This window comes from Elaeis guineensis, chromosome 8 (genome assembly GCF_000442705.2).
Source record: "Elaeis guineensis isolate ETL-2024a chromosome 8, EG11, whole genome shotgun sequence".
Classification (NCBI taxonomy): Eukaryota; Viridiplantae; Streptophyta; class Magnoliopsida; order Arecales; family Arecaceae; genus Elaeis; species Elaeis guineensis.
In genome coordinates this window covers 103,261,230-103,282,206 of record NC_026000.2, presented here as the reverse complement: position 1 = coordinate 103,282,206, position 20,977 = coordinate 103,261,230, and the positions used below count along the sequence as shown (strand labels likewise).

Sequence of the window (20,977 nt, the reverse complement as noted above, 5' to 3'; positions counted from 1 at the left end):
ACATCCAAGAGAGCTCCAGATATATTTGCATTTGAGAAAGCATAGTAGCGGTGGTTTCATCCGGGTAATCATAAAAACATCCCCTAAGAAGCAGCTAACCCTTTTAGAGAGGAGTACCTGCTTTCCAAGAGCAGAATCAGAAGACAAAGGATCCCTGCACTATTAATTGATGAACCGATATGGAGAGTTGACCAGGAAAGACCTTGAGGGCTCCAATCTCCAAACCGCATCATTAACTTCTTTTGGAGTGAACGTATAAAAGAATTTAGCATCAGTAGTTCGGCAGATACTCATTTCCATTTGACAAATTTAAAACTTCCACATAGTCGCCATGATCAACCAGAAGTTCTAATCTACATTTCTTAATCTCTGCAACACCGAGCTCCCCAGAAGTCGAGCTTTTGGAGAAAGCAAGTTCCTGGAAATTCAAAAAATAGCACTTAAAAGTCATCGCAAGTCCCAAGTGGTAATGTTGGTCGAACATCAGAGGGATTAGCACAAGTTGCCTGGCCAAACATAACATTCCCATTTTGCGCACTACTCGCGTAAGAATGCACATGATTGATGAACGAAGACATGACAATTGAGCAAACCAAGTTTACAGCTTTTTCAATTACTCCACTAAATTATTTCTACATTCGGACCACTGTATGAGTATACTAGGGCAATGAATCATCTACAGCATAAATTGTAAAAAAAATTCCTACAATCTGCGACATGGAGGGTTTTGATTGGCTACACAGCAAGATCTAATGAAATTCTCTATGGAAATAAAGATCCACGAGACATGACTCTATTACAAATTAGTATCTTTTGCAATTTTATTCAAAATGCTCCAGCATTCGTCATCCAAATAAACTTCCTTTGAAAATAAAAAAATAAATAGACTTATTGATTGTTGACAAGATCATACAATTCACCGATACTGCAGTTAAAGCCAAAGTTTAGAACTCTTCCCACCACCTCTACACTGTAGCTAACTGGTACTGGAGGATTTAAAACATAAATGGATGCCAATGATTTAAGACAAGGAAAATAACAAGGATTTGCCATTAACATACTAGAATAAAAGGCCTGTACATTTTTTGTTTTTCAAGGGTAAAAGGAAAATGACCGGTTACCCTCAAGGTTAAACAGAAGAAGAAAAACTAAAAACTAACAAAAAAGAAAAAGAACACAGGTTACATGGCCACTGATCGCTACTAACATTGATACACTGAAAATACCTTGTTCTTCCATATGGAACTCAGGGTCCGCCCAAGCTTCTTCGACCTTGATTTACATGATGGTTTCAACTCCATAACTCCCCCATTGCTAGCAGAATGCTCCACCAGCTGCTGCTGCCTCACAGGTGAAGGCTCTCGCTGCCGTTGCTCCCGGAAAAGCTTTAGTAGCTTCTGTGCCTTCTCCTTCCCTCTTGCTGTCCCACAAACTGATAAGGAAACTAACGATGGTATTACCCCTTCTTGCAACACCATATGGCTACATCGCTCATCACCATTGCACAGTATAAGAAGGCATGAAACAGCATGCTCTCGCTCTGCTGGCTCACCAACATCCAAGATGGCTGTGAGCCCGCCAATTAAACCAGGGGTCGAAATTATTTCTTTTTTTCCTGCTTGGCTTGTTGCCAGGTTTATAAAGACAGCAAGGGCCTTCTCCACCCAAGTGAGGCCTTCGGGTCTCCCACAGGCTGTGAGAAGATTGTGAAGCCCATCAACAATACTGGATGATAGGAGGAAAGGAACGTTGAGTGGGTGGGACGAAAGGTTGCACAGGGCGTCAAGGGCATCATGCTTGCAGGAACTGCTTTCATTGTCTTCAGCTTGTAGGAGCTGGACCAAGAACAGGACTACCTGGCTCGAGCCAACCAAGGGCTTGGCCTCATCGAGACAGGAAACGTTAAGGCAGAGGGCAGTGGCTGCTTCCCGTGTCTCTGAGTTTGAGATCATTTGCTCCAGTAGAGGGAACACCCCACCAGATAACAGCATACTCTTGTTCCTGATTCAAGTACACGACAGGAGTTTTCAGAAAAGGTACAATCATGAAGGGCCCACTACCCCTACACACACACACACACACAAAAAAAATAAAATAAAATAAAAAATAAAAAAATAGAGGAAGGGCAAATCAAGTTTAATATGACACCATGGGCAAAATAACTCATACTCCAATTATGTCTTTAATTTCTCTGTCAACTGAATCAAGATAATTCTTTCAGCTAACAAAAGGAGAGGAGTAAGCTCATTGCTTCCTCCTTTTACACTCCAAAAAAAAAAAAAGTAGGTAGTGCATGCGTTCCATTTTGTACAGGTTGCATGAAAGTGACATTCGTGGCCCCAAAAGGATTATAAAAGCGCCATTTCAATAGTGCAAAGGGAAGTGGCAAGATACAGCACTAGATCCAAAAGAGAATTAACAATATTCAGTTGGATGATACAACACTTGATAAAGCGAAATGGGAGAAGGTGCAATCATGCGGGCTACTACAGTGAATTTATATGATAAAAGAAACAGATGCAAATGAGATGTTAAATGAAAGGTTCTAAGGGTCACAATTTACTCATTTGATATGAAACTTGTCCCAGCAAGACAAATCATCATTGTCTTGAGGACCATATTATTATAATTTGCCCACACTAACATACAATTTATAGTATGGCAAGTCACTAATTTCTAACAAAGATATCTGACTAGAAACTTTGAGAATGCATCAACCACAATACCTGTTATTGTTAACTGCAAGGTTGGAAAGAGCCATGGCTCCAACCTCTTGAGCCTTCCTATCTCCATCATTGACAGCAAATTTTAGAAACTGAAGGAGTGGCTCAACAGCACCATTTGCACCCATAAAGATCCTTGCTTCCTCATCATTCTTCAGCAGATACCTTATCCGCTCCACGGCTCTGCATTTTTTTCCCATACTGTTGCTTTCACACAGCACAGCTAGCAAACTCTTGTATCCTTCAAGCTCATCCACTTCTCCATCCTGACAGAAACTGCTGTCTAAAGTACAAGCATCAATCCCCTGGAATGTCTCTGTGACACTGCTATATTCCAATGGGACCACCTTGACACCCTGAAGCTTGCAAGAGTCAATACTCCCCATGGATCTGGAATCCATGGCCTCACATTCTGAGAAAGCCAGCCTCCAATAGTTGGCATCAAGGGGTTCTGCGGGACCATCAGGCAGAGGAACACCATTTTGTTCACACCAACTTGCTATGAGTCCTTTAACACAATAGTTTGGAGTTATACAGAGATGCGCAAGGTGTTGCTGAGTTTTAGGGCATGTACCATGCCCATCACTAAACCATTTCTCAATGCAAATACGTTCATATGTCTGCCCTGAAGAAATAATGACTGGGTCGTACATGAGTTGCAAGGAGATAGGGCATCTGAGTTCTTCAGGAGGAAGTGGCACTTTTCCTGATATTATCCCATATTTCCTGGAATTGAAAGGGCGAAGTTTTGATAGATGTCTTTCAAAGGCAAGACCATTTCCATCGGAGGCAGAGACCTCTTCAAAGCTGAGTACTGTAGGGGAACAAGGAGCTGAACCTTGAGAGTCAGTATCATCTGCAACCTCACATCTGAAAAGCTTCGAGTATTTTCTCATGAGATGATATAAGTAAGATAAAATGGATTCCTTCCGTTTATCTTCCTCTGCATGAGCCCTTTCAATTAGATTCTTGAGAGCTCTTCTCTCAGTGAGTGCTGCTCTGGAAGATGTAATGCCTAGCCTAGAAGCAGCTTGGTGGAAGACTTCAAGTTCTTCGCTATCATTGGGAATACTACTACATCGCCTATCTTTCTGAAGCAAAGCAATCACTTCATCACCAGCCAGCTTCTCTGACTGATCCAATATAAAGATGGTTCCTTCCAGCTCACCAACAATCTCTATAACCTGAGATGAAACCAGGCAAGTCCAACCATTCAGCAAAAAGGCACGGAAAGAAGGCCATGGACAAATAAAGGCTTAGCAAAACAGATCTGCTAACTGGTAGAATAATCCAAAGGAATTTCCATGAATTACTTTTGGCTATGTGTTTAGTTCTCTTGCCACGTAGGTAGAAGTTGAAGGAAAAACCGCATTTTTCCTGTGTAGAATCTTCCAGATTTCATCAAATCTGGGATGGAATAAATTAAAAATTTTTTATCCTACGCTATTTCAGATCTAATGTCTATTAAATCTAATTTTATTATCTGATATTTAAAATCTAAAATTAAATCTAAAAGTATGAAAAATATAGACATACCTCAAGGGTAATCTAATTACCCTGTAGATGATCGCAGCACTGCCTGAGGTTCTGATGTAGCCACGCAAGAGTCTGTCATCTACCAGTATCCACTCAGATAGGATCTGGAATGTCTTCTTGCGATTCTACGCTCCAAAAATCATATCAATATCTGATTTGGAAGTACTTCAGAACTCCTTCTGAAGTTGGAGCAGCAGCCTGTCGAAGATGTCCTGCAGCCTTTTATTCCAGGCGTCACCATGCCTTGTACCTTTGCCAGATGAATGTCCAACTTCTTGGACGTGAAGAGGGGAGAAAGGAGAGCAAGAAGGACGTGGAGAAGAGGGGAGGAGGGGCAGCTAATGGGTTTTTTGCATAAAACAAATTCTCACTCGAAACCCTAGGTGCAGCAGGGTTTATATAGACCCTGTATGCTGCGCAGTGCCACATCATTCGACCAATCAGAAAATTTCAATAAATTTTGAAAAAATTCTGATTGGTGGAGTGATGTCATCTGATCACATCAGATAAGAATCCCCATGCTCTCTCCTATGTTGGCGCCAACATTGGATAAGCACAAATAAGGTGGCGCCAAAGAGTCCAAGTTTATCAGGACTCTTTGGTTCTTATCCATTTGGGGCGCCCACTTAAATCCAATTGAGCTCACGCCATAGATTATGGCACCCAATTTGAAGTGGTTTAGACATGTGGACACTCCACAAAAATTCTTCAATGAATCCTCTTCAATTTAAGACCCATATGTCAACTTTTGACAGATGTCCTAAAATGAAATTGGCAGGTGTTAGAAATTAGCAGGTGTTGTCTTAAATTCATCTCATGAATTAAGACAAGTTTTCTGAGCTGGACAAACTTCAATTAGACTGAGAGAAATCTTTCCAAGGTTCTCTGGATGAACCAGATCACATTTGGCTCAGTAGAGATAGAAAAGATTACACGAGGAGAAAGTTAGGCTCAATCAAGTGCTAGCACGATTTCCTTGAACCTAATTGGATCTTATCCAAATCAATTGGGGTAGCCCAATTGATGACATCCAGATCCTAACCCTTGTTTGTGTGATCCAGTTAGGTTCAATTCTGTATGGTAATGAGACATGTCGTGATCTCATCATCGACATCATCGAAACTCCTTTCGATGGACCAGAACTCTTCTGATTCAGATAATTAGAATGATCGATCATTAAAATCATTCTAATTGCTCCCAAAATCCACCAGTGACACCTAGCAGTATGTGGTGGCAACCCATTAGAACTAAAGACGAACCTCTTGGTGCAGCTATCTGTGTGATTGAGTTTCTCTATCATGAGTCCCGACTGAATTAGGGTTAAGGTGAACTCGTCAAACCCAACATCAGTCATATGAATCAATCGATCGATCCCAGTCCGATGTGAAACCCAATGAAAAACTCTTTTCCATTATTTCACTTTGCCATAGCCATGGGCTTAAGGACTCGATCTTTCAATCATCATAGGACTACTCTCATCTACCGAAGTTGATAGATCCCATCTTGATGCGATCTGGTTCCTACAATGGATATGCTACAGCCAACATACACCTCAGGGTTCCGAATGGCTAGGAGACCGAGTTATGGTGTAGTCAAACTATAACACACTCAAGGTGAACCGTCGATGCACCTCAGATCAAAGAACTAGACACACAACTGCAGCATCGAGCTAGTCATCGACGAGAAGGTAGACTTCCTTATGACTGCTCGAGGTGGTCACGCTCAGTACTCTCGTTCTCAATGAATACCTGTACTCTCGCTCCGGTGTCTCCACACCGTAGACTCAAGACTCATCTACCCTAAAGAAGCGATCGTACACCAACCTTCCAGATTGATCACCATCCTCGTGATGATCCTATGGTCAGGAGCAGTTTATGAGTTAGTTATGTAAATTCATACCTTAAATTTTCAACTCTTGAAAATATGAATTTACATTCCCACTAACTCAAAGGATGTATCACAGACACAATGTAAACAATATGATAGAAGAATAATCCTTTTATTCATTTATAGTCAAAATTATAAATTTGCCCTTAGTTCTGTACAGGAATGTATCAACCGATCTGGCATCTAGAGCACACATCTAACAAACTCCCACTTGACCTAATGCCAATTGGCTACATATCTAAGTCCCATCTTCTCAAGGTGGGCTTCGATCTTCTGTTGGCCCAATGGCTTAGTCAGCGGGTCTGCCACATTGTTTGTGGAGTCGACTCTCTTGACCTCGACATAACCTTTTTCAAGATAATCACGGATCAGATGGAGTCACCGCTCGATGTGCTTGGACTTCTGTGAGATCTTGGCTCCTTAGCTAGGGCTATGGCGCCATTATTGTCGCAGTAAAGAGGGATGGCATCCGATGACATCACTCCAAGCTCTGCGGCAAACTTCTTGTACCAGAATGCCTCCTTTGCAGCTTCCAATGCAGCAATATACTCTACCTCCATGGTGGAATCTGTAATTACCGTTTGCTTGAAACTCTTTCAGCTAACTGCACCATCATTGCAAATGAACAGACTCTCAGATGTCGACTTTCGATCATCTATATCAGACATAAAGTCTGAGTCTGTAAATCCCTGAATCTGAAGTTCTCCATTCCCAAAGACTAGAAACATATCCTTAGTCCTTCTCAAGTACTTAAGGATACATTTCACAGAAGTCCAGTGCTCTTCACCTAGATTCGACTGATATCTGCTTGTGACACTTACAGCATGGGCTATATCAGATCATGTACATAGCATGGCATACATGAAGCTCCCTATTGCCGAAGCATAAGGGATCTTGCTCATGCGTTCAATCTCCTTAGGTGTGCTAGGGCACATCTTCTTGGAGAGATGAATGCCATGTCTAAAAGGCAATAAACCTCTTTTGGAGTTATCCATGCTAAACCTTTTTAGCACCTCCTCTATGTACATCTTCTATGAAGTCCCAGCATCCTATTTGGTCTATCTCTATAGACTTTAATACCCAGTATAAAGGATGCCACTCCTAGATCTTTCATAGAGAACTCCTTAGACAACCATACTTTGACTGAGGTCAACATGGGAATGTCATTCCCAATTAGGAGGATGTCATCCACGTACAATACGAGGAAGACAACTGCGCTCTCACTGACCTTTTTGAACATACATGGTTCCTCCTCGTTCTTGATGAAACCAAACGTTTTGATCACATCATTAAAACGAGTATTCCAACTCCGAGATGCTTGCTTAAGTCTATAAATGGACCTTTGCAGTTTGCAGACTTTGTGATCATCATCACTGGATGTGAAACCAAGCAGCTGTTCCAAATAGATATCTTCCTCAAGATATCCATTTAAGAACGCCGTTTTCACGTCCATCTGCCATATTTCATAATCGAAATAGGCTGCAACAGCAAGCAATGTGCAGATGAATTTTAGCATGGCTACGGGCAAGAAGATATCCTGATAGTCAATGCCTTCGCGCTGACTATAACCTTTCGCTACGAGCCTAGCCTTGAATGTCTCCACATTCCCATCTGCACCTATCTTTCTCTTGAACATCCATTTATACCCAATAGGTACAATACCTTCAGGTGGATCTACCAAGGTCCAGACTTGGTTTGAGTGCATTGAGTCAATTTCTGATCTCATTGCCTCTAACCATTTCTCGGAGTCGATATCTGATATCGCCTCGTCATAGGTCTTGAGATCATCACCATGAACCCCATTCCGTGAGGAACATTTCCTCTACATCCTCTTGTATGGTACCTAAGTACCTTTCAGGAAGACAGGAAACCCTAGTTGATCTACGAGGTGGAAGAGGTTGTGTTAGGACTGGTTCTGATTGATTAGGTTCCTCAGGTTCTTTAGCTCGTTGCTCTTGGGAGACATTCTCCTTGAGCTTAATTATTCTTAAAATGCCACCATCTTGAATAAACTGTTTTTCAAAAAAAATAGCATTTCGACTCACAATCACATTGTGGTCTTCCGGAATATAAAAATAATATCCTAATGACTCTTTAAGATATCCTATGAACCGAGCTCTAAAAGACCTGAACTCTAACTTGTCTGTCTGCTGTCTTTTGACATGAGCCGGACAACCCCAAATTCTGAGATGATTCAGACTTGGCTTCTTACCATGCCATATCTCATACGGTGTGGTAGGAACGGTTTTAGAGGGAACCCTATTCAATACATAAATTGCTGTCATGAGACAATGTCTCCAAAAAAATTCTGGGAGGTCTGTGAAGCTCATCATGGAACGGACCATATCTAATAGGATCCGTTTCTCCGTTCTGAAATCCCGTTGAGTTGAGGCATTCCAGGTGGAGTCCATTGAGAGACTATACCATTGTCCTTAAGATAGTTTAGAAATTTCCGACTAAAGTATTCACCTCCTCGATCTGATCGAAGAACCATAATGGACTTTCCTATTTGTTTTTCTACCTCATGTCTGAATTCTTTGAACCTTTCAAAGGCTTCAGACTTGTGTTTCATTAGAAACACATATCCGTACCTAGACATATCGATAAAGATAATGAAGTAGACAAAGTTACCTCTAACCGGCACATCAAATAGGCCGCACACATCCGTATGTACTAGGGCAAGTAGGTCTGTGGCCCTTTCCCCATGTCCCACAAAAGGGAGCTTGGTCATTTTGCCTTGAAAGTATGATTCACAAACTGGATATGACTCGGAAGTCAACGGACTCAGTAGCCCAGATTTTTCCAATTTGTTAACCCTGTCTTCCGCTATATGACCTAGCCTTAGGTGCCACAGATACTTATCATTTAGATTATCTCTAGGCCTTTTAATTCCTATGGCATTCACATTTTGCTCAATATTAAAAACAGATACATCAACATGTAACTGATAGAGACCATTAATAACAAAACCATTTGCAACTTTATTATTTTCATAAAATATGTTACAATGATCCTTATGAAAGCTAATCACATAGCCTTCTTATGCTAAACATGAAACAGAAATCAAATTCCTGATTGCTGCAGGCATATAATAACAGTCTCTTAAAACTAAATCTAATCCTAACGGTAATCGCAAAGGGTAGGTTCCTATAGCCACAGCAGCAACTCTTGCTCCATTTCCGACACGTAGGATCATCTCCCCATCCCTCAGCCTCCTGCTCTCCTCAAGACTCTGCATAGAAGTGCACAAATGAGCACTAAAACCAGAGTCAAGCACCCAACTGGATGCAGAAGAAACCGTAAGATTAGATTCGATAATGAGCATACCTCCAGAAGGACCATCTTTCTTGTTCTTTAGGGTGGCCAGGTACTGAGGACAGTTCCGCTTCCAATGGCCTTCTGACTGACAGTGGAAACACTTTCCCTTTTCAGAAGCCTTCTTCTTCGGTCTTGTCTTCTTGTTCTTGCCATCCACCTTCTGCTTCTTTACGGACTTCTTTTTCTTTCCAAAAGACTTTCTCTTGGAAGAAATCCGCTTCACAGTAAGAACTGAGCCTTTTGAACTTTTCATTGAAAGCTCAGCCGTAACCAACATATTCATTAACTCGGCCAAGGTACATTGCATCTTATGCATATGAAAGTTCATGATGAACTGACCATATGCATCGGACAAGGACTGAAGGATCACATCAATCTGAAAATCCTTATCTAAGATGATACCGAGCTTCTCAAGCTCCTCAAGATCCTTGATCATTGTCAAACAATGATCTTGGACTGACTGCCCATCACGCATCTTGGCCTTAAAAAGTTTTGACAGACTTGATACTTGGCCGCGCGACTCTGTTCACCAAACAACTCTTGTAGGTGAGCCAATATTTGGCGGGTAGTTAAAATATTTTCATGTTGGCGCTGCAAATCATCAGACATTGCACCCAACATGTAGTACCTGACTTTGTTATCATCATCCATCCACTTTTCTAGAGATGCTCTCTGTTTAGCAGTCGGACGTGCTGGCATGGCAGGTGGGTCCTAGTCCAAGACATGAGTCAATTTTTCGGAACCCAGAACAATTCTATAGTTCCTCAATCAGTCCTTAAAATTTGGTCCAGTCAGTCTACGAGTGTCTAGAATTTTGATCAGGGAATTTGAGGCAGACATGTTTCCTGTAGAGAGTCAAAAGTTTCTAGTTAGATTTTGTAATCAGACTCAACCAATTTATTTAGGATTTTCATTTTTAAACAAATTAGGCTCCTACTATTTTCTCAGATCCCTACACTCCCTTGGTAGAGATGTGAAAATCTCCATGATTAGTGATTTCTAGTGGGTGGTGGAGTCTCACCGACTGGCTCATCACCTCACCTAACAGTTATTGGTGATGGGTCAACCGATGAGTGGACAACTCTTGTCCAATGATTCTCTAATCATGGTACACCCAAAACTTGGTCTCTAATTCATGAAGCTCACCGTATCTGGGATATTGCTCCAATCCTTAGTTAAGCCAAACCCACCATTTGCACGAACTAGATTCCTGATTGGGTCCCTCACCGTATCCGGAATATTGAGCCCAACCCATCCTCTAATCCGTAGCATCCAATGCCTAATGGACATGGTTGCGTCTTCTCGGTGCAACTGAGCCACTATAACCAGCCGAGAACAATCAACCCCGGGAAGGGCCCGCACATCCACAATAGTGGAAGACCTAGACTTAATATTTTCTTAGGAAGATTTGATTTAGGTCTCTTTAAATTTGACTTGGCATAGTCATAACAATTATGACTAACCTAGTGGCATGGGTCAGCTCGAGTTGTTAGCCACCTCAAATCAGAACTGGGTCGACACATATGGTCAGGTAAGTGAGACCGATGGGAGGGATATACCATTAACTCGACAAGAACACATTTGAGTCGAATAACTCCCAATTAAAAACCAGTCGGTCGCATCTGCCCAACTTACCTTAGACACCAAATTGTCGAACCAGAACTAATTGAGTTAGTCTACAATCCAGGCTCCACTGAGCCAAATTAGGTCTTAACTTGATCGAGTCACATCTAAATGTGATTCGACCTTGACCCAGACTTAATCCTATTAGGCTGGTCAATTATTAGCTTTCATGATCCCACCTAACCAACTCTTGATTCGGTTTGATCAACCACTAGACTTAATTGAGCTATCCAAGCCCGAACCCAATCTTATGAAAATGTCTTAGATCTGAAATTCTCAATTTTAGACCTAACTTAATTTCATAAGCTCAATATATTAATTAAGTTTGGGTTCATAAACAAAGCATGTAAAATAAATCCTAGGTTTCAGGATCTAGGGTTTTGCAGAAAAGTAAGTTTTGATTTCTGATTAAGGATGAACGCGCGGCACCCCTACACGTCATATGAACACCCCATTGAATGAGAAGAGAGGGTCTTAAAATCCTACTTTGTTCTTATGACCGGACGGCCATGAGGAATACCTTAATCAAAAATATAAATTTAACTACAAATCTAGTTAGATCTAAATTAACATATCACATATACAATTTAAGATCTAACTAATACATGCTTTGCATACATCTCATGTATCAAAAATCAATCTAATTAACATGCTTTCAGATCTGATACATCACATGTAATATCTGAAAAATAGAATTTAAATTGAACTATTCAAAATAAAAACTATTCTAGACAAGTTACTAAAACAATTCTACAACGAGTCTAGGCATGCAACAGATCAATTTTATGAAATAATTAAAATTTTATTTTCTATTTTCTGATCTGATTATAACAATTATAACATCAGAAAAAACAGAGAATAAATTATATTTAATTCATATTTTAATCTCATTAAAATATAAAACTTAAGACTATTCATGGATTCAATTAATCCTAGTCTAGTTATGCATCTCATGCATGTTAGATCTTCTTAGATTTAATTTTAAATATTTTGATTTCAGATCCTATCACATCTGATGTGACATCTGAAATCATTTAATATCAGATAAATTAAAATTAAAATCAGATCTAAAATAGATCTGAAATAGAGCCAACAACCCGGCTCTGAAACCACTTGAAGGAAAAACCGCCTTTTTCCTGTGTAGGATCTTTCAGATTTCATCAAATCTGGGACGGAATAAATTAAAAATTTTTTATCCTATGCTATTTCAGATCTAATATCTATTAGATCTAATTTTATTATCTGATATTTAAAATCTAAAATTAAATTTAAAAGTATGAGAAATATAGACATACCTCAAGGATAATCTAATTACCCTGTAGATGATCGCAGCACTGCCTGAGGTTCTGATATAGCCACGCAAGCGCCTGGCCTCTACCAGTATCCACTCAGGTAGGATCTAGAATGTCTTCTCCTTGCGATTCTACGCTCCAAAAATCAGATCAATATCTGATTTAGAAGTACTTCAGAACTCCTTCTGAAGTTGGAGCAGCAGCCTGTCGAAGATGTCCTGCAGCCTTCTATTTCAGGCGTCACCACGCCTTGTACCTTTGTCAGATGAACGTCCAACTTTTTGGACGTGAAGAGGGGAGAAAGGAGAGCAGGGAGGACGTGGAGAAGAGGGGAGGAGGCAGCAGCTAATGGATTTTTTGCATAAAACAAGTTCTCACTCGAAACCCTAGGTGCAGCAGGGTTTATATAGACCCTGTATGCTGCGCAGTGCCACATCATTCGACCAATCAGAAAATTCCAATAAATTCTGAAAAAATTCTGATTGGTGGAGTGATGTCATCTGATCACATCAGAAAAGAATCCCCATGCTCTCTCCTATGTTGACGCCAACATTGGATAAGTACAAATAAGGTGGCGCCAAAGAGTCCAAGTTTATCAGGACTCTTTGGTTCTTATCCATTTGGGGTGCCCACTTAAATCCAATTGAGCTCACGCCATAATCTAATTATGGCGCCCAATTTGAAGTGGTTTGGACATGTGGACACTCCACAAAAATCCTCCAATGAATCCTCTTCAGTTTAAGACCCATATGTCAACTTTTGACAAATGTCCTAAAATAAAATTGGCAGGTGCTAGAAATTAGCAGGTGTTGTCTTAAATTCATCTCATGAATTAAGACAAGCCTTTTCTGAACTGGACAAGCTTCAATTAGACTGAGAGAAACCTTCTCAAGGTTCTCTGGATGAGCCAGATCACATTTGGCTCAGTACAGACAGAAAAGATTACACGAGGAGAAAGTTAGGCTCAATCGAGTGCTAGCACGATTTTCTTGAACCTAATTGGATCTTATCAAAATCAATTGGGGTAGCCCAATTGATGACATCCAAACCCTAACCCTTGTTTGTGTGATCCAGTTAGGTTCAATTCTGTATTGGTATGAGACATGTCGTGATCTCATCATCGAAACTCCTTTCGATGGACCAGAACTCTTCTGATTCAGACAATTAGAATGATCGATCATCAAAATCATTCTAATTGCTCCCAAAATCCACCAGTGACACCTAACAGTATGTGGTGGCAACCCATCAGAACTGAAGACGAACCTCTTGGTGCAGCTATCTATGTGATTGAGTTCTTCTATCATGAGTTCCAACTGAAATAGGGTTAAGGTGAACTCGTCAAACCCAACATCAGTCATATGAATCAATCGATCGATCCGAGTCCGATGTGAAATCTAATGGAAAACTCTTTTCCATTATTTCACTATGCCATGGCCATGGGCTTAAGGACTCGATCTTTTGATCATCATAGGACTACTCCTCTCATCTACCGAGGTTGATAGATCCCATCTTGGTGCGATCTAGTTTCTACAATGGATATGCTACAGCCAACATACACCTCAGGATTCCGAATGGCTAAGAGATCGAGTTATGGCGTAGTCAAACTATAACACACTCAAGGTGAACCATCGATGCACCTCAGGTCAAAGAACTAGACACAACTGCAGCATCGAGCTAGTCATCGACGAGAAGGTAGACTTCCTTATGACTGCTCGAGGTGATCACGCTCAGTACTCTCATTCTCAACGAATACCTGTACTCTCACTCCGGTGTCTCCACACCGTAAACTCAAGACTCATCTACCCTAAGGAAGCGATCGTACACCAACCTTCCAGATCGATCACCATCCTCGTGATGATTCTATGGTCAGGAGCAGTTTATGAGTTAGTTATGTAAATTCATGCCTTAAATTTTCAACTCTTGAAAATATGAATTTACATTCCCACTAACTCAAAGGATGTATCACAGACATAATATACACAATGTGATAGAAGAATAACCCTTTTATTCATTTATAGTCAAAATTATAAATTTGTCCTTAGTTCTGTATAGGAATGTGTCAGTCGATTTGGCATCTAGGGCACACATCTAACAAAAGTTTCACTCAAAACTATCAATCAAAAACTATGTGGCATTTATGCTGCTTTTAGAGTTTCAATGAAAGCTCGTAGCCTATTTGGTATGGGTTCCATTTTCTGCTTTATAATGAGTTGTAATAGAAAACATGTATGATTAACCCTATTGTATCTTGTTATTGTCTGTAAAATCTTTAAAGCATTTGGTAGCAAAGATTCATTGCTTTAGAAAAGAGTGAAAACGAAAGCAATAAATAGTAGAAGTTTTGTGCAGATGTTATCTTCAACATCTATCTGTCGGGAATAGTGTCCCAAAGCCAATCGTCAGCATGTTGACGGTTGTGCTCCTTTTGTATTAGTACATAAATTATAAATAAATAAAAGTTATTTTGGTATTTTTTCATCACAAATGTTTTATCTTCTAATGAACTCCTGTGTTGTGGTGAAGTCCTTAGGACTATTTAGACTCGACAAAGGAGGATTTGTCGCTTAGTCCTTAAACATGTTCGCGACCAAATGATACGTTGTTACCAAGGACGACAACGTTTATCGAGCATAAGTCGTTGTGTGCCAAATGGGTTGGTTGTCCTCATAACCAAAGAGTGTGGAGACACTGGTATGGCATACAGGTGAGATGTAATGGTACATCTGCACTGAACGTGACCAACTCCGGAGCTATTTCTGCTGTCAAGATTTGCTCCGATGGGATATGGGTATAAATGTCCCTCCGACCTGAGACCGCCACGGTGACTTGCAAGCAACTCACTGCACTTAGGCACTGGACTACCTGAATTTCTAATTCAATGACGGAAGGCTGCTGGGTGTAGTCAAGTACTTGACTTGTCGGTGTGTGTGTCAAGATGGGATTGACCACTCCAGTTTAGGAGCTGTGTACAGTCGTGTTTCAATTTAGCAAAATTTTGGCCAGGGTAGTCCTAGTGAGGAGTCACAGGACTAATTGAGTTGAGCATGATTCGGATGATATCATCAGGGTTGACAGTTTAACCCCGAGTCGTCCTAAACACAGGGGTCAAAAGGGATGAATTATACGGTAACCATATTCACGTAGGTTCTGAATGTTGCGATTGCGATTATTCGACCTATCCGATCGTCGGGTACCATTGCTAGATGGTCACTTCGATTAGTACAGGAATTGGTTCCTGTGCTACCGGCTTAGGTTTGAACCTGCGGGGTCACACACATTAGTGGTTCCTTTCTGATCAGATGGCTGATTATGAGTCTTATGTGTCTGGGACTCTATGATTGAGAATTAGGATTCTCTGATCATGAGTTCCACACATTTTGGGTACCGGGGTCAAAATTTTGAATTTTAAATTTTGAATTTGAAATTTGAACTCTTTGATCAGGGTTTCATATCGATGGTCTCTGATGCCTGATTGCCCATCGGATTTGGACTCAATATTTATGAGAGGTTTAATTAGTGATTTGATCGCTAATTAACTCAATTTGATTGAGTAATTATTTTTGGATCAAGTCCAATTGAATTGGATTCAGTTTGGATTGACCCGATTAGGTTAAATGTTGACCTAATCGCTAAGGTGGTTTAGTCCCTGATTTGATCAGGGTTAGGTTTAGTTAATTCCTGATTTGATTAGGATTTTATTGAGCCTAATTAAGCCTAATTAAGTTGGATTTAATTTATTCTAATTGTGCTTAACCTATTTAGATTAGGTTGGCTCAATTAGGTTCAAACCACCTTGACTTTTCTCCCTGGCCACCTCACTTCTTCTGTGCATATTTAAATTCACGAGAAGCAACTTCTCGTGAATTTTCTCCACGCAGAAGCCATCCCACGCCCACCCTTGTGCGCCAAATATCTGGATAAAAATAAATTGGTTGGCCATTCAAATTCAAAAGAAAGTTTGAATTTGAATGAGCAACCAACTAATCCATGCGCCATGGTCTTATCTTGTGCGCCCCATATTTTACACGAGAAAATGTTTCTCGTGTAAACTCTCCATGCACAAATCAACTCACGCCCCTTCTCTTCTCACGCACAAGTGGATAGGGATGAGTTGGTTTTGCATTTGAATTCAAATTTGATTTGAATTCAAATGTGCAACCACTTATCTTTATCCTCTCACGCGGATAAGACACGTTCGACGTTGTTTTAAAAAGAGAAGAAAGATGGGACGTGCGTAGAAATTTTAGGAGAGAAACTTTGGGGCGTGAGGAAAGTTTGTGCGCAAGGTGAAGGTCCAAAACCTTCCGAGAGAAAAAGAAAGAAAAGAAAGAAAATTGAGCGCAGGGTTTCTAGTGTGTACCCTAGGGTTTCAACCTAGGGTTTGGGAAGTGAGATTAGTGTGCCACGAGTGTCGTGAGTCCACCAAATTTCAGAGAGAGATCCATCAGCCTCTCAAGCAACCGTGCAAACGATCCGGAGCGTCCGAGGAGTCGGCACACATTGATCGAAGGAGTTCGATCAACATCTGCCATCAAAAGGGTGAAATCACGAACTAGCATTCGTGAGGAGCTGATCAGACGAGAACTTCGTGTGGACGATCCGCAGAGGCCAGACATTTGTGTGGCTGCGACGTGACGATCAGAGCCCTCCGACGGTGATCAGATTGCGGTGATCGACTACCCGCAAAAGGTGATGTGTTCTGAACACAGTACTGTAAAAGGTTTACTGATTCAAATTTGAATTTCAAATTTAAATGCATGCTGTTGTATCATATTTAGATCCTAGTATAGGGTTAATTAGTATTAATTAATGAGATTAATTAATAATTCCGCTGTAAAATAGTAATTTTGAAAAAATTTTAAAATTATCATTTTGCCCCTGCACTAAACTTCTAACAAATGGTATCAAAGCCAGGTTCTAGAATATGATATACATATGCATGCGTAGATTAAGGTGTAATCTATATGTTTAAATTTGAAATTCAAAATTCAAAATTCGAAATTCAAAAAAAAATTTAAATTTGAAATTTGAAATTTGTTAGAAGTTTCAAATTTGAAATTCAAAATTTGAAATTTAAAATTTGGTTGAAATCTCAAATTTGAAATTTGAAATTTGAAATTCGAAATTTGAAATTTGAAATTCAAAATTCAAAATTCAAAGATTGGAAATTCGAAATTTGAAATTTGGTTGAAATCTCAAATTTGAAATTTAAAATTTAAAATTTGAAATTTAAAATTTGAAATTCAAAATTTAAAATTTGAAATTGGTATATTTAGATATACTTGATCCAAGTAGCAAGTAATCTAATTGGGTTGGTTGCCATGGCCGTCCGGTCAAAGGAGAAAAGTAGGGTTTAAAAGGCCCTCTCTTCCCATTCGATGGGGTCTCCTATGGCGGTAGGGGTGCCGATGCAATTATATCCCATGCCGATGAAGCAGCGAAAGGACTTAATTATAAAATTTATCATGAATGTGTTAGATTAGATCTAAAAGAAAATTTATGATTTATTTTGAGTTATTTTCTGTTATAAAATGTGCAATAGGATTGCTGTTTATGAATTGTGCTGACCCGTTTGTGAAATGAGTCAACACATTTGGTGAACAGAAAATAAAATCTTTCAAAATTTGAAAATTTATTTTCGAAATGCCAAACCCTGACCCATCAGCCCAAGTACTTAATTAAAAGAATTAAGTGATGTCTAGTAGGTCTAGAATTGTGAATTAAGACCTAAGACAATCGCATAAACTTGTGGGTCAATATGTTAGATGAATTAGGTCCATAATTGGGTTAGACCTAAGGTTAGCTTAAAAAATGGACTAAATGGAGTAATTGGTCAAATCTAATCAAAAGTTGAATTAGATTAGATCAAGGATACTCTAGACTCAACTTCAATAGTTGTAGTTGAATGGGTCCATGTCTTTAACTAGACCAAGATGGACTTAATTCATGGCTACGCGGTGGAGCCCTATTTACTAAGTTGATCAAAATTAAAACTAATGAACCGGTTGGTGTCTAAGGTAAGTTCGGCAGTTTTGACCAGTGGTTCTTAAGCGGAAGCTACTCGCATTGATTCGATCATTAACGAGTTAATGGCAAATCCCCACCACTGATCTCACTTACCTGGCCAATTTGGTAAGTTAGATTTTGATTAGATCACTTGGTGATTAGAGCTCACCCATGTCATTAGGTAAATCAGTGTGACTGATTTAGGTGCTCCTAATGCCAGCTTTAATTAAATCCTTTTTAATCTGACTTGGTGAAGTCAGTGGGAGGATTGAAATTGGCTGGATGATTTCTTCTCTACTATTCTTTAATAAAATCCTCAAAATTATTAGGTCCCTAAAATGATTAAGTATAATGATAACTAAGTCATAGCCTCCCATTAAGTGAGTGATAATGAGTCCATTAGTTCAATGATCATTGGAGGCCCAAAGGCCTGGTGCTCATTGGCTAATGAAATTATTATCCATAATATGATAATTTGATTGAGTCTTTCTGATGGTGGTTAGGTTGGCCGGCCAAAGTCGGGCCTGATCATTTATTGGTCCGATTCACTAAATTAAGTCATGTTAATGGTTGGACCTAACCAGATCTTTTCAGTGGAGGCCAAAGCCTACTGATTAGGTTCTGGGGCAAAATCAATTACTAGAAGTTGTTTAGAGAAACAACTGGTTAAGAACCTACCCATAGATGCACATGGGTTGACCAACCAAAGTTGGGCTCGTGTGTAGTCTGTGTGGATTCTAGTACCCATTAAGGAATTAAAGTAATTCCTCGAATTGGAGGATGAGGTTACCAGTTCGTAAAAATATTGAGAAAAACTTTAGACTAAAGTCCAAGTCTTTAGTATTAATTTATGTACTAATAGAGGTCTCGTTTTCCTTTATGCAGCTATGGCCACTACCCTGTCGCTCCGGTCATTATTAGATAATGACAAGTTCATGAGACCCAATTTCGATAGCTGGTATCGAAAATTGAAAATCGTCCTTGAGCATGAACGGATCCTTTATGTAGTAACGGATCCAGCACCTGAGGAGCCAGCTCCGAACGCTAGTAAGGCGATCCGAGACACTTACTTGAAGTGGCTCAATGACCGCACCACCGTTCGATGTATTATGCTGGCAGCAATGAATGACGAGTTCAGCCGAAGGTTTGAGAACGCCCAGCCACAGGAGATGCTTCAAATGTTGAACGACTCCTTTGGCACGCCTGACGACGTTGAAAGGCACAAAACTAGTTGTGCCATTTTCAATGCTCGGATGAGGGATGGGGCCTCAGTCACTGATCATGTACTGTACATGATCGAGATGATTGAGCGCCTAAGCAAATTGGGCTTTCCTCTGCACGAGCAGCTCGGTAAGGATGCGATCCTTAATTCCTTGCCCAAGTCCTTCCTCCCATTCCTTACTCATTTTCGAATGACAAAGCCTGCAGTAAACTACCACGGATTGTTGGGGTTGCTGCAGAACTTTGAGAAGGATCACCAACTCCATAAGGAGTCGGTGAATGTAGTGGGAGGGTCTTCTTCTCGTCGTCAACCCTTTGGGAAGGGGAAGAAGAACAAGAAGAAGAAAAATAAGAAGGTGCAATCTCATGCTGGGACAGTAGCACAGGGTCAGACCAAGAAGCGCAAGCACGACCAGAGCCAGGCGGAGTGCTTCTTTTGCAAGAAGCAGGGGCATTAGAAGAGGAACTGTCCTCAATACATTGCCTCCCTGGACCCGAACAGGCCAAAGAAGAAGCAAGGTAATTATATGATAACTCCTTGCAACTTTTCGATTTGTGATACTACTGCCTGGGTATTGGATACCGGAAGCCCTTATCATATTTGTAATTCGATGCAGGGTCTGCAGGTCAATAGGAGATTTGATGAAGGCGAGAGGTTCCTGAACATTGGAGATGGAAGCAAAGTTCCAGTTCTAGCTTTAGGAATCATGAGTCTTGTAATCAATTCTCGTAATGTAATTCTGAGTGAATGTCACTATTATCCAAGTTTTTTATTAAATATTATTTCTGTAGGCCTTTTGGCCATGTACGGTTATGATTTTTTAATAAAAGAAAATATTTGCAATATCATTTTGAATGGTGTTACAATATTTGTTGGACAATTAAATAATGAAATTTACTTACTATCACAGCCTGTTAATGTGGTTCAAAACTTCGGTAAACGCTCTAGAATAGATAATGTGTCAGAAGTCTACCTTTGGCACTGTAGGCTAGGTCATATCAATAAGAACAGGATAAATAGGTTGGCTCAAGAAGGAATTCTTGAAGTTAGTGATTGTGAATCACTTCCAACCTGTGAGTCCTGTCTTCTTGGGAAGATGACCAAGTCACCTTTTACTGGAAAAGGTGAGCGAGCCAGTGAACTCTTAGGTCTGGTACATTCTGATGTATGTGGACCCATGAGCTCAAGTGCAAGAGGTGGATTTTTCTACTTCATAACCTTCACAGACGACCTATCTAGGTATGGGTATGTCTATTTAATGAAGCATAAGTCGGAATCATTTGAAATGTTCAAACTATTCCGAAATGAGGTAGAAAAACAAACTGGGAAGTGTATTAAAACTCTTCGATCTGATCGAGGAGGTGAATACC

General features: G+C 40.2%; 1 protein-coding gene across 4 annotated transcripts in view; it reads right to left on the bottom strand.

The window, feature by feature from the left end:
- Positions 1–994: 994 nt before the first annotated feature.
- LOC105035958 (U-box domain-containing protein 45) overlaps positions 995–20,977 on the bottom strand; it is a 56,642-nt gene continuing 36,659 nt past the window's right edge. For all 4 annotated transcript variants that reach the window (XM_073242451.1, XM_073242452.1, XM_073242453.1 and 1 more), the window contains 2 exons: positions 2,727–3,907; positions 995–2,001 (listed from right to left, as the gene is read on the bottom strand). In XM_073242451.1, coding sequence (XP_073098552.1) covers positions 1,203–2,001; positions 2,727–3,907 — 1,980 coding nt within the window. In that variant the 3' untranslated portion in view covers positions 995–1,202. The remainder of the gene's footprint in view (positions 2,002–2,726; positions 3,908–20,977) is intronic.